At 35.9% G+C, this 14699-nt stretch overlaps 1 protein-coding gene across 1 annotated transcript; it reads right to left on the bottom strand.

Moving 5' to 3' along the window:
- Positions 1 to 1151: 1151 nt before the first annotated feature.
- LOC121384315 (ras-related C3 botulinum toxin substrate 1-like) lies at positions 1152 to 14254 on the bottom strand. Its single transcript, XM_041514648.1, has 4 exons — positions 14188 to 14254; positions 5224 to 5341; positions 4135 to 4197; positions 1152 to 1628 (listed from the first exon to the last, which is right to left on the bottom strand). The coding sequence occupies exons 1-4, from the start codon at positions 14235 to 14237 to the stop codon at positions 1338 to 1340; spliced, it is 522 nt and encodes a 173-aa protein (XP_041370582.1). The 5' UTR covers positions 14238 to 14254; the 3' UTR covers positions 1152 to 1337.
- Between the last annotated feature and the right edge of the window lie 445 nt (positions 14255 to 14699).

The raw sequence follows: 14699 nt of genomic DNA, 5'->3' as shown, positions 1-14699 counted from the left end.
ACTGAAATTAGCAACTATATAATCAATAACATGTCATCGTCAGATATTAGTTTGATAGATGGAGCCATCATTATTTAACCTTTCAACATACATCACAATTAACCATTTAAACTTACAGATTTAACATATAGATGAACAACATATCTTAGTAAGTTGTCATACATCATGAAATGAGCTTATTGAATCAGAGTTTTATGTTCTATATATGTATTCTTCAATATAAAACAGAACAAGCGGAAAAACACAATGATGGATGAACTAGGTGTCTTGTTAAGCATGTAAAATATGCCCAATTCTGCTTTTGAACAGTGAATTATGTTGTCAAGGTGTTAAGGTTGGTCATTATGTTATCTAAAATACCATGCACCAGTGACCGCAAAGGCCCATCAGTTATAGTGCAAAACAACCCTACACCAGTCTAACATGTAAACATATCATAACCCATCAGTTATAGTGCAAAACAACCCTACACCAGTCTAACATGTAAACATATCATAACCCATCAGTTATAATGCAAAACAACCATACACCAGTCTAACATGTAAACATATCATAACCCATCAGTTATAGTGCAAAACAACCCTACACCAGTCTAACATGTAACCAGATCATAACCTATCAGTTATAGTGCAAAACAACCCTACATCAGTCTAACATGTACACAGATCATAACCTATCATTCTCCACAGACGCAACACGATAGAAATAACAGGATAGCCTATGCAACAAACAAAATAAAACAAAATAATAGCATCACTAATTTAACACAATATATTAAGGCATTAAAAATTATATTAAACGAAAATAACGAATAATTTAAAGCCGCACACCCTAGTTCCATCCAGCGAAAATAAATTATAATTTGGTTAATCTACAAACCTGTAACACACTTAGATCACGTTTTTATCAAATGGAGTGAAAAAAGCAGGTTTTATATCGATAAATACCATGGGAATCCCCATGTCCCAATTACTTGAAATAATTTTGAAAGTTAGTATTCTGGGTTTAAAATGGGTTTAATAGCGAAAAACAACGCCGTAATGGTTAACAACTAGCCGTAACTAGGGTGTGTCCCTTTAACTGACAGAGATATGGAACTGTATAATGTATACACTTGGCAAACCTAATCCTAACCCCAAAGCTAAAATGTCTCGTTTTTATTGTTTCTTTTATTTCATTTAAGTTTAAACCCACGTGATATTCCGCAGGTACTATCAAAATTGACAACAACACGAGCAGAATACATACTTTAGTACATGTGTAATTAATCAAACAGCATTTAGTACATGTGAAATTAATCAAACAGCATTTTAACTGTTAGCCCTAAAATGCTTTTCTTACAAAATTCTACAGGTCTTATAAGGTTTCTGTTGTGGTCTGGGAGAGAGGGCGACCCGTACTGCTTCGTCAAATACTTTCGTCACACCTTCCTGCGTCTTGGCAGAGCACTCCAGGTATTTGGCAATATGTAATTTCTTGGCCATCGCCCGGCCCTGTTGGTAGGTGATTGGCGACAACTTCTTCGTGAGCAATTTCTTTACAATGTCTTTGTCTTCTCGCAGATCCAGCTTCGTCCCAACGAGGATGATTGGCGTGTTGGGACAGTGATGGCTCATATCGGGATACCACTGGCAATAAAAGTAACAAGCATTCAGAGAGTACTGCTAATGCAATACATGTACCCTACCGTGATCAACACAATGTCGTATCTCCTAAGTTCTAGAGTCATAACTCTGTACACAAAATGGGTAAGTCGTCATGTAAAGCCATACATAAAATTTCAGCTCAGTATCTTGAGTCATTGGGGGTGGGGCTGAGGGGTGGGCTGGGTATGTGTGCGGAGGTGGGGGGGGGGGTGGATGGGTTGGGGTATAGATGTGGAGGTCCGGGAAATAAAGGGCCAACACTCTTTTAAAAATGGATAAATCGTCATGAAAGTCAAACTTGATCTGTAATAGTATATATAATAAAGCTATACAAAAATTCAGCTCAATATCTCAAGGCATTGTGAAAAAAAAACCATCCGGAAAATTATAAGTGGGACAGACGGGCGGATGAACAGACGGACATACAGGCTGACGAACGGACGGACATACAGGTCAGAGATGAAACGTACATGTAGTCCTCTCCGGTTGGACCGGAACCAGACCTCCTTATACCAGGGAGTCTTACAACGTATTGTGAAGTAACATTTCAGTTATACTAAACAACAATAGACCCATCGGCCAACGAGTAAATTGTTTAACCCACCTACCGCTCTTATGGAGTACACGACACCCATTGGCCTGGGGAGTCAGAATGACACCAATACACGATATACTGGTATATCAAAGGCCGTGGTATGTGCTATCCTGTCCGTGGGATGATGCATATAAAAGATCCCTTGCTACTAATAAAAAAACGGTAGCAGGTTTCCACTCTAAGACTACATGTCAAAATTACCAAATGTTTGACATCCAATCACCGATGATTAATTAATCTATGTGCTCTAGAGGTGTTGTTAAAAACAAAAACTAACTAATTAATATTACATTATTAAATCTTGAGACGCCCTAAGGAAATGCAATTTCTCTATACCACTGTAGTAAACTTCACCCGTCCCTAGGCACAACCCTGGGACCTAACTTCACAACTTCGATAAACCATGTACTGACATTTACATATATGACGACTACTAGGTCATGGTGTTTTTGGACGACGACCAAACAAAAGTTTCAAACTTGAAAAACTGGTTATCTATATTCAATATTTAAATAGTTGTAAGTATAACTAGCATATTCAGTCGATTCTGAATAAATTCTATGCTGAATAGCATGATTTCAGTTGGTTTGAAAACACATTTTCAGTTTTAATAATTTGCTGAGTTAATTCAAATCATAAATACATCTTGTATCACATTTATAGACTGTTAATGTACTAACAATTTAGACATTGTACTCCAATAAACGTGATTATGGTATATAGGTATACTATAGATATTAAATCAATACACAAATATAACACTAATTAACAACAGAAGTTTGTTTTGTTTAACGACACCACTAGAGCACATTGATTAATCAATGATCGGGTATTGGATGTCAAACATCTAGTAATTCTCACTCGTGGTCATTTGAAGAAACCTACTACATTTTTTTTCTAATGCAGCAAAGAATCTGTTCAGTGCCCACCCCTCTATTAAAAGAAAGCCCGCTCCAACAGGCCTGAGTTGTGATTCCGATTGACAGCAATAATATGGTGACATTGATTATTGGTGCACATACTTTAATCTATTACCAATAATTGAATATACTTTATTTAATAGAGTTGTTGTGCAGAATACAGCAGAAATTGAAACTAGTGGATGGTACCCAACAAAATGGAACTGCAATTTACAACAAAAACGAGAGTTGAATATAATAATATGGTCGCTTTGACGAGATCGAAATGAACTGAAAGCGACCAATTGGTCTGACGTTACTGGTCGTAATCCGCAATGCCGGATTGGTCTTAATACCGGGGTAGTTTTACTACTTATAAATAAGGAAATATTCTGGGGCCTAATTCACAAAGCTCTCTTAGGCTCTTCTAGACAACAAAGCATCCTCTTTGCAAGTCTTTTAGCATTGCACTGCGAGATCGCAAAGTTTGTGGATAAGGCCCCTGGTCTTTAAAAAGTGGTCTTAAAGGCAAAGTGGTCTTAATACCGGGGTTTCACTGTATTAATAAACACATTCATTAAATATCTTAAATGTCATGTGACTCAAACCCGCACCCCACCCCACATTTTCTTTCAGTGAGGTACCACACGTGTTAAAGGTCTATTATCTGGCTGTGTTGATACTGCTTATATCAGTTTTATTAGAAAACGTTAACATTATTGGCAATGGGAATTAATATTGTCCAACAGAACCTACATAGCTATTGTATAATGAACAAGAGAGACGACCAGAAAATCTGTTGTAAATTCACACAGCCTCAATTATCTCATGTTACTAAAATGTTAAAAGTCTGGAGTTAAATTTCTATTGATATAAATAACATGTATTTAAATTGTGGCGACTTTATTAAAGTCGTGAATATAGACTTTAAAATGTGTAAGCACCGACAATGTTAAACGGGTAATTATGATGACTAAGTCTTCATTTGACCTACCTTTGAACGGACACTTTCAAAACTGGCTGGACTGACTAATGAGAAACAGATCAAGCAGACGTTCTGCAAAACCAGTATAAAACGTTTACAATTGTATTATAACACATGGAAACAGAATCCTACTGTCTCAAACTACAATCAAACCTCGTTAATACAGACAGCATGTTTTGCCTGGTGTCCAACTTATTAGATGTTCATATTGCAGGGGTTCTAAAAAAATATTTTTAAATTCACTTAACATGTAAATTTATTTATTTCATTTCATGATATTGTGTACTTATATATATATTTAATATTATGCAATTTATGTTATATTTGTAACATAAAATAAATAATTTACACGTTTAAAATTTAGCAAACGTAAATGGTGACATGCAACCTTAAAATACTGATAACTTTTTTGCATATTACGCACTGTATTACTATTGTATTTATAATTAGAGTAACAAGTCTGGGTTCCGGTGTAAAGAAGAAAATGGCGGAAAAACAATGATCGTTTCCTGTTTGCAAAGTGTTCACTTTATAACTTGAATAAAATGACATCGGTAGGTATATTAATGTAATGGATGAGTCGTGGCGGCAAACTATTTGTTAGTAAAATGTTGCATGTGACAGCAAATCGAAACAAGTGATTTGTAGATGTGTCTTTTGTTACAAACAATGAAAGTCAAAGCAGTAAACACACACACACGCACACGCACGCACGCACTCACGCACGCACGCACACACACACACACACACACACACACACTATTACAATTTTGTCAAGCATACATATATGACTGCATGCAAGTGTCTAAAAAAAACACATTTAAAGGTACAGAAAATCCCTCAATGTACTGAATGTGATTTACTCTGTCAGAGTTTGTGCAAGGGGATTTGGGAAGTGATCCCTCTTAAATTTTCTCTCAGGGTAAATATCCTCTCATGCAAAGTAGCATTTTATGGTCCATTAAGTAAGCAAAATGGATAAACACATCATTTCTCTCTCTCTCTCTCTCTCTCTCTCTCTCTCTCTCTCTCTCTCTCTCTCTCTCTCTCTCTCTCTCTCTCTCTCTCTCATCAATAATATTAGCAAGTAGAACTTACAGTTTGTGGATACACCAGCTGTCTCAGTCGGTCGTAATACTCTTGTCCTGGCGGAACCCTCAATCTTAGATTTATCGGTTTCCCATCAACCATCAACTTGGCAAAATAGTCTTCAAAACTGAAGACAAGAAAAAACACTCACTCTTTTTTTGCTGTACTAATGGAACACCTTTAAAATAATTATTTTTATATATAATCTGCGCATGCGCGGTTAATGGTGGACGCTTTTTCTTGGAGTTTCTGAAGATTATGTAAAAATGTCATAAATACCAGTTTCCAACATTAAGATGTGATGTGACTAAGGCATACAAGAGTTGGGTGTGTTGATGCAGTTTACAGATCTATGTAAGTCTAAGACTTATAAAAAATTTTGAACTTTACATATGATTATGTGTGTCACATCTGAGTCAAGTGCTATCATGCATGGTCATGCAATGGTCGTTTACGTCGCCAGTTGCTCTGATAAGTGATCACTTCCGTCAAGCGTGATATTATTTATTAATACTATTCGTGATATCACACGTGTAACATATGTCACGTACTAATGTCTGGAAATGATAATATATCTTCCGTTCTGGGGAGCACACGTGAGGTTATGTATGGGGACAGGGGTGACAATCCTGAAAAGTGTTCGCTTGAGCATGTCGTTGAACTTATGTCCCAAATGAACTCTCGGCTGTCTTATATTGAAATGTATGTGAAGAAAATAGAAGATGTTCAGACATGTCTGTCAACACTAACAACGAAAGTGAACACACTGGAAGCAAACGTGAAACTTATTCATGCGAGCAATAAGGAGCTAGAATGTAGTGTACAAGGCATTAGTCATCTCTACGACGGAGTAAAGGAATCATGTGATACAAATACGGCAGATATCGCACAAATAAAAACTTCAATCGTCACAACAGTTAATAACAATGTAACAAGCAGAAATGAAACTGAGTCATTCAGAAAAGAATATGAAGAAATGAAAGCTGTTGTAACGGATTTACAATGTCGCTCAATGAAAAATAACTTGATCTTCACCGGTTTAGCCGAGAACGTTAATGAAAATATAGAACATGTATTGAGGGAATTTTTAGAACAAGAACTTGAAATTGAATGGGATGTTGAATTTGGGAATGTTCACCGACTAGGGAAAAGACGCGATGGAAAGCCGCGTCCTATAGTGGCACGTTTTATCTACTACAAGGAGCTGACTACGGTTAAAGACAGTGGGTACAAGCTCAGACATAAGCCATACGGTATCAATGAACAATTCCCGCCAGTGATTGAGGACCGTTGTACCCGGTAGCCAAGCGGTATCGACAGTCAGGGCATAAAACAAAGCTGGTAAGAGACAAGCTATTTATAGATGGGAAGCCATACGATGAAAAGAGCTCTATATGGCCTCAGACCACAATTAATTTCGCTATATGTTTCTATATAGCCTTAGTGGCTATAACATTTTTATTAATATCAGCAGGCCCGTGAAGTTTTGTATGTACCTTTGCTTGCACGGGGGACACATACCCTGAAAAGGACAACCCCTGTTGTCCAGCTCTTTCTCCCAGCATATTGGTTTAAACAGACCCACCCTCTAAACCAGGCCGGAGTACACCCATTTTACACAAAAAGCACTACTTTTGCATGGGCCGGAATTACCACAAACAAGTCTTCAATGTCAGCAATTTACACATGTTTACAAACTACATGCTATCCCCTGCCAGTTCAGTCAAACAGTTGCCACTTCATAGCTGTCTGCCATGAAATAATCACAGTCAAACAGCAGACTACTTGCACGGTCAAATTTCCGGATTTTGGACAACCAAATGGGAAGATAACTGTAATCTGAGGCCTATATCCCAAACTGACTCGTACACTCATCGCGACACCGTGCCGACTACGCCAACAAACCCACGACACAGCCAAGCTAATTATCGCTACTCAAGACCCACATCAAAACGACCACGCGCCGCGTCAACACCAATCTCCGAGAAGAACATCGCGACTGTAGCAGACGACGTTCATCGAAAATCCCCAAAAGCAGGTCCATCCGAAAATCCTGCTATAGCATAGGACATACAGAGGAAACTTAATATAGCCTTTTGAAATGTGCAGGGACTTGTGACTAAACGGACAAACAAGCTTCAGTTACCTTATTTTATAGATGTTTTTATTGATAATGATATTATATTTTTCTGTGAAACGTGGACTTCCGAATTATCCGATATTGATGTTAACGGTTTTGAGCATTGTGCACTCCACAGAACCGAAAAAAAGAAAACGGCTAAACGAGACTCGGGTGGTTTGGTCGTTTATTTTAGAAACTGTATTAGCGGAGGTGTTGAGTTGTATCAAAAACAAAATGATGATATCATATGGCTTAAGTTAAAGTCAGATTTTTTTCAGGCTTGAAAATGACATTTATATTTGTTTATGTTATGTTTTACCTGTTAATTCAAGTAGACAAGCATTCAATGACATTCAATGACACTGAGATTTTCAATAAATTTTTTATGACAATGTCAGACATAGATAACAAAAGTAAGGGTAAGAGGTTTGCTCATGGGTGATTTTAATAGCAGAACATGTGATAACAGTGATTATGTGTTAGATGATTACGGTATGGAATATATGCCTCTACCCACAGACTATTTTCCAGACTTTGAAGAAATGCCACGTGTTTCCAAAGACAAGAGTGTTTGTAATTGCAATGGTTTAACCTGTTAGAATTATGTCGTGAAACTGGTTTGCGTATTGTTAATGGCAGAGTTGGATTTGATAAGAATGTAGGACAATTTACATGTGTGAATTATCATGGGCGGAGTGTGGTAGACTATGTTATAGCATCCAAGCCTATGTTTAATATATTTCACACTTTTAATGTTCATGAGCCTAGTGTTTATTCAGATCATAGCATGTTATCTTTAACTTTATCTCTTGATTTTGAACGGCTTACAGTTGAACGCCATAAAGTATCCCAATTTAAACTTGTTTGGCAACTTGATAAGGAGACTGACTTTATTAAACAATTGACTTGTGATGAAACTGTTGGTAAATTGGACGCATTTGAAACAAAGATCCTTAACTGTTCTAATGTTAATACTCAGTTTATTAATGATATTGTACTAGAGTTTACTCATGTAATCAATGACGTAGCTGGTGATATGTTCTCACGAAATGTAAGCCATAGAGATTCACGTAAGGATAACCGCATTAATATGAGTTGGTATTCTGAAGAATGTGAAGATAAACGCTATGAGTTTTTAGATTTACTTAATGAATATCGTAAACATGATTCTCCAGAAAACAGACAAAGAATGGTGCAAGCTCGGTCATTATTTAAATCATGTGCCAGAGAATGTAGATTTAACCATGATAGAGAACAAACCAGTAAACTGTTAGCTGCCAAACAAAGTAACGTCAAAGCATACTGGAAATTATTGAAAGGGGCTAGTAACATAAATAACCCAAATATTTCATGTTCAGAGTTTGCCAATTATTTTAAACATATAAATAATCCTACAAGTCCATTTTTTAAGCCTGATGAAGATGTTGTGCAGTTTGTTGATAAATATGTGAAAGGAGAATTTGAAGTTATGTTTGACGAATTAAATATTGCTATTTCTTGTGATGAAATTATGAAGGCAATTGATAGTGTACATAATTCTAAGAGTAGTGGTCCAGATCGTATTTTGAATGAATTTATTATGAGTGGTAAACATGTACTTTGTCCATATTTTTGCACTTTATTCAACACTATTTTTATGTCTGGTCACTTCCCACGCTCATGGGCTGATGGTTGCATTATACCATTGCACAAAAAGGGTAGCATTAATGATGTTAATAATTATAGTGGCATTACCTTACTAAGCTGTCTAGGCAACTTATTTACGAAAATCCTCAACAGCCGCCTCACAGATTGGGTTGAAAATTATCAGATTTATATTGAAGGACAGTCTGGTTTCCGTTCAGGTATGGGCACTGTTGACAATATTTTTGTTTTACACTCATTAATTACTCATTTTGTTAATAATAATAACAAATTATTTTGTGCTTTTGTTGATTTTTCAAAGGCGTTTGATTATGTTGTAAGAGATAATCTGTGGTATAAACTGATACAGATAGGAATTCGCGGAGAAATGCTAAATATAATAAGATCGATGTATAACTGTACTAAATCATTTGTTAGAACATGCAACACTCAGTCAGAACCTTTTGTTTGTAACATCGGTGTTCGACAAGGCGAATGCCTTTCGCCTTTTTTATTTGCTATTATATATGACTTGGAGGATGAGATCATGCACAAAGGTGTTGGTGGAGTGGATACAGGCATGCTTAAACTATTTATTCTTTTATATGCAGACGACATAGTGTTATTAGCGGAAAATGAATTAGATTTGCAAAATTGTCTGGATTCATTGTATGAATATAGTATTAAATGGAGGCTATGTGTAAATATTGAGAAAACAAAAGTTATGGTATTTCGTAAAGGTGGTAGACTATCAAATGATTTAGAATTTAGATATGGTAATTATCCAATAGAAATTGTACGCAGATTTTCATATTTAGGTGTTGTATTTATGACAGGTGGATCATTTACTGATATGCAAAATACTCTCGTGGGACAAGCGCAAAAAGCAATGTACCAAACAATGTTTTAATGCAAAAGTATTTACAACAATTTGTGTCGTTAAAACCTTCTCGTGTGTGTGATATTTGACAAATTAATACATCCTATTCTAAGCTACGGCTGCGAAGTCTGGGGGTTTATTCAGGGAACGGCAGTAGAAAGAATGCATTTGAAATTTTGTAAGCAGTTACTTGGTGTAAAGCAGACTACTCAAACTGATTTTGTATATGGCGAATTAGGTAGATTTCCTTCGATTGTGCATAGACATTATAGAATTATTAAGTTCTGGTTGAAAATTATAAAAGGTGAGAACAGGAAATTTACAAAACTCTGTTATGATATGATGATAAGTGATATGATTTTGTTCCCCACTAAAAATAACTGGGCTATGCGTGTTCGAAATTTGTTAAATAATACTGGCTTTTCTATAGTCTGGCAAAATCAGGGTGCAGGGAATGAGATGGTGTTTTTATAATTATTAAAGCAAAGATTAAAAGATATGTTTATACAGGGATGGCGCTCGCGATTAAACCTTTCTTCAAGAGCATCACTATACCGACATTTTTCAAATACGTTTTCTTATAAGTCATATTTAGACAGTATTTCTGTTGGAAAATATAGAACTGCTTTAACGAGACTACGCATTGCTGCTCATAGATTATTAATTGAAACGGGAAGATGGGCAAAACCTAACCCAATTGCACTGGATAATCGTAAATGTGCTACTTGTAATTTAATAGAAGATGAATTCCATTTTATACTTGTTTGTCCTATGTACAAATCTATCAGACATTAGATACCAAAATATTATAAAAATAACCCTAGTATGTTCAAATTTATAGAACTGTTAAATAGCAACAATGAAAGAATAGTAAGACGGTTAGCTGTGTATTGTTTTAAAGCCTTTGAAAAAAGAAACAAAATTTTGTACAATTAAGTTTTCCCTGCATGTGAATGTGAATGCGTAAGTAGAACGTTTGTTATATATATTATGTGTATCTTTAATTTTGCATTTAGTTATTTTATAAACATCATGTTAATACTCATGGGCGCCATGTCGCTAATGTATCCCATTTATGTGTCAATACGATTTACACGTTGGATACAAACATTATATATCTGTGTATATGTATATATTATGTGCTCAAGGTCCATTAGGCCTAATGCGAATAAAGTTCATCATTTCATATATAATTATTTTAAAGGTGTTCCATTAGTACACCTTTATAATTATTTTAAAGGTGTATATAGTTCCCCGACAACCCAACGCCAAAATGAAACCTTTTTAGTTCAGGGGAAGTAAAGCTGTTTAGAAAAAAATGACAGAACACCGAAACACCCATTAAATTTGGCATAGTGAATTTTTGGTTAAACTGTATACCTTATTTAGAGTTAAAATACTCTTATTAACATTAAACCTATATGAATATTTCTGCTAAATTGTCATTATAATAACACATAACGTTTAAGTGCTTACAATAAAGTTAAAGTTTGTTTTGTTTAACGACACCAGTAGAGCACATTGATTACTTAATCATCGGCTATATTGAATGTCAAACATTTGGTAATTCTGACAGGTAGTCAGAAAACACCAGCTACAGTTTGCTGATGCAGGAAAGGACCTTTTATATGCACTTTCCTACAGACAGCACATACCACGGCCTTTGATACAGTAAATGCAAACTGCAACAGTTAAAAGTGTTTTGTTTAACGATACCACTAGAGCACATTGATTTATTAATTATCGGCTATTGGATGTCAAACATTTGGTAATTTAGAAAGTAGTCCATTATATGCACCATCCCACAGACAGGATAGCACACACCACGGCCTTTGATATACCAGTCGTGATGCACTGGCTTAAACGAGAAATGGCCCGATGAGTCCACCGACGGGGTTCGACCCCACACCGACCGCGCATCAAATGAGCGCTTTACCAATTTAGCAGTCTGGTAGTTTCAAGTAACAATTAATATTTTGCTGATATAACAATTTGTTGTAATGTTTGCCTCTCCCAGAAGTAGATCGATGTTGGTGAGATGGAACCTTATTTTTATCAAGCCATATCTCAACGTCATTTGTTCAAGTGTATGCATTTTACTAATTTAACCAGTGTTGTAGCCTAATGTAAATAATCATATGTGAAACGGGGACCCAACCAATATGTATTGTAAGACGAACTGCTTTGTTTAATACATACTACGGACAGATAACTTTTATTTCATTTCATCTAACATCATGTCCACTGAATGACGGAAGTAGTACATTTGTGTATTTGTCAGAGATATATTTTAATTCCAAACACTCAGCATCCTTTTAGGGAATAAATAAACTATATCATGTTATGAATAAGGAGAGTAAATTTGATATTAGCCTACGCCATATCAAGTAGAGACTCGCTTCAGAAGAAGCGTACACACTTCAGCAATCGTTACGTCAGAAATTTATATATATATATATATATATATATATATATATATATATATATATATATATATATATATATATATATATACATACATACATACATACATACACACATATATATATATATATATATATATATATATATATATATATATATATATATATATATATATATATATATATGTATATATATATATATATATATATATATATATATATATATATATATATATATATATATATATATATATATATATATATATATATATATATATAATATACATGTATATATATATATATATACATATATATACATGTATATATATATATATATATACATGTATATATATACATGTATATATATATATATATATATATATATATATATATATATATATATATATATATATATACATACCACATGTATACATGTATACATGTATACATATATGTATGTATGTATGTATGTATATATGTATATATATATATAGGCTTGTGACCAGTGATTTGAACTTTATTAGGTCGAGCCGACTGGGTCAGGTCAGGTCATATAGTTTTACGTGCACATTCAGAGCAAGCTGTTGTAGCGCACGCCTTCCAGTACAAGAAAAGGGTTGGGGTGGGTGGGAGAGGGGACCACCCGCACTGACAGGTACAAGGGAGCACCAGCAGCCCGACTGAGGTCGCCAGCAGGCAGGGCCGACTGGGTGTAACGCATATTCTATTTATAGCAAGATAGGATACGTGATGAGTTTAGCCCATGAGAGAGCCGTCCCTGCAGTAGACGATGGTGAATCTACAATATGACGTCGTCATATACTTACGTAGGTGTTAGTCCTTTCATGAAAAGTATCAGGTCAGGTCAGAGTGTTTAACGTGCACATTCAGAACAAGATGCTGTAGCGCAAGCCTGTCCTGGGCACAAGTGTCGGCCTCGGCCGGCTCCTCTGGTAGGAAAGGGTGGTGGGTTGAGGGGGGTGGGGGAGAGACCGCCTGCACTGACAGGTGCAAGAGATCACCAGCAGCCCGACCGAGGTAGGTAACAGGCGGAGGGTGGATATGGTGCTATGGAATTTGAAATGTCCCGTAGGATTAATGCCAAAGGGAAAGGGTGCGCAAATTTGATGAAATAAATTAGGCGCTGTTTTTGAACGGTCCGCCGTGACTACATGTGTTTTTTAATTTAGTATGCCGAGAGTAGCTCATTACCGGGACCTAGTGGGTGCTGAGGTGTCTCCCTAGGTTGCCTATAGTTGCCCTTAGAAAGGGCCTGATCTGTTGAGATCGTATGAAAAGTATTGGAATGATTTATTTATATTAGGCTACAACACTGATTAAACTAGTAAAATGCATACGCTTTAACAAATGACGTTAAACCTTATTTGATCGAGCCGACTCGGGGGTGACGTGTGATCTATTTATAGCAAGATTGGATATTTCGCGTACTGCACCACAAATGACAATACCTATGCTGTGATGTCACGTGATGCGTTTAGCCAATCAGAGAGTCGTCCCTATGATTATTTCATGGCAAACAGCTATGAAGTGGCAACTATTTGACTGAAGTTGACAGGAGTGAGCATGTAGTGTGTAAACATATGTAACTTGTTGACATTGAAGACTTGTTTGTGGTAATTCTGGCCCATGCAAAAGTAGTGCTTTTTGTGTAAAACGGCCAGGTTTACTGGGTGTGTTTGTTTAAACCAATATCCTGGGAGAAAGAGGTGGACAACAGGGGTTGTCCTTTTCAGGGTATGTGTCCCCCAGGCAGGCAAAGGTACATGCAAAAATACATGGGCCTATTGATATTAATAAAAATGTTATAGCCACTAAGGCTATATAGAAACATATAGCGTAATTAATTGTGGTCTGTGGTCAGTAGACGATATTGACCCTACAATATAACCGCACCATATACTTACAGAGCTAGTTGAGTCGATTCATGAAAATTACTGGAAGAGTAATTAAGCATCAAACACTGCTTTCCAACACACCTGAAAATAAATAATGTGATATAACTGACAAATTGTTTACTATGTATAGTTACGTATACTCTAAGTTGGCATTCCGAGCAGACTTCCAAATAAGCTGGGGTCAGCAGAATCCATTCAGTTACCACTCTAGTTTCGAAATTTCAAATAGACGTCCAAATATGTTGTAGAATGGATTGTATTTACATCAACATTCTTCGTCAGTACATTTCAGCGTGTTTGGTAGGACCCATTTGGTTCACACGAGTTGAAATCCTGTGAGATGTTAACGGAATAAATCAGAGGCGGACCTTGAGGGCGCCCTAAATTTTGCGATAGTCATAATTTTTTTTTTTTATCGTCCCCAGACCATTAGTGCCAGGTTGGGGAGCCCTAATACACCGCCTTACAATTTATCTTAAAATTAATATTCATACATGTGTAAACATACATACATATATACA

This window comes from Gigantopelta aegis, chromosome 10, assembly GCF_016097555.1.
Source record: "Gigantopelta aegis isolate Gae_Host chromosome 10, Gae_host_genome, whole genome shotgun sequence".
NCBI lineage: Eukaryota > Metazoa > Mollusca > Gastropoda > Neomphalida > Peltospiridae > Gigantopelta > Gigantopelta aegis.
This window is presented reverse-complemented; position numbering and strand designations above follow the sequence as displayed.

What these genes read in the sequence shown, in the direction of transcription:
- LOC121384315 (XM_041514648.1), bottom strand. Translation starts at nt 14,237, where the DNA reads ATGCTTAATTACTCTTCCAGTAATTTTCATGAATCGACTCAACTAGCT. An exon ending in GAATCGACTCAACTAGCTCT is followed by an intron (nt 5,342 to 14,187) that starts GTAAGTATATGG and finishes TCTTGTCTTCAG; the next exon opens with TTTTGAAGACTATTTTGCCA. An exon ending in AGCTGGTGTATCCACAAACT is followed by an intron (nt 4,198 to 5,223) that starts GTAAGTTCTACT and finishes CTGGTTTTGCAG; the next exon opens with AACGTCTGCTTGATCTGTTT.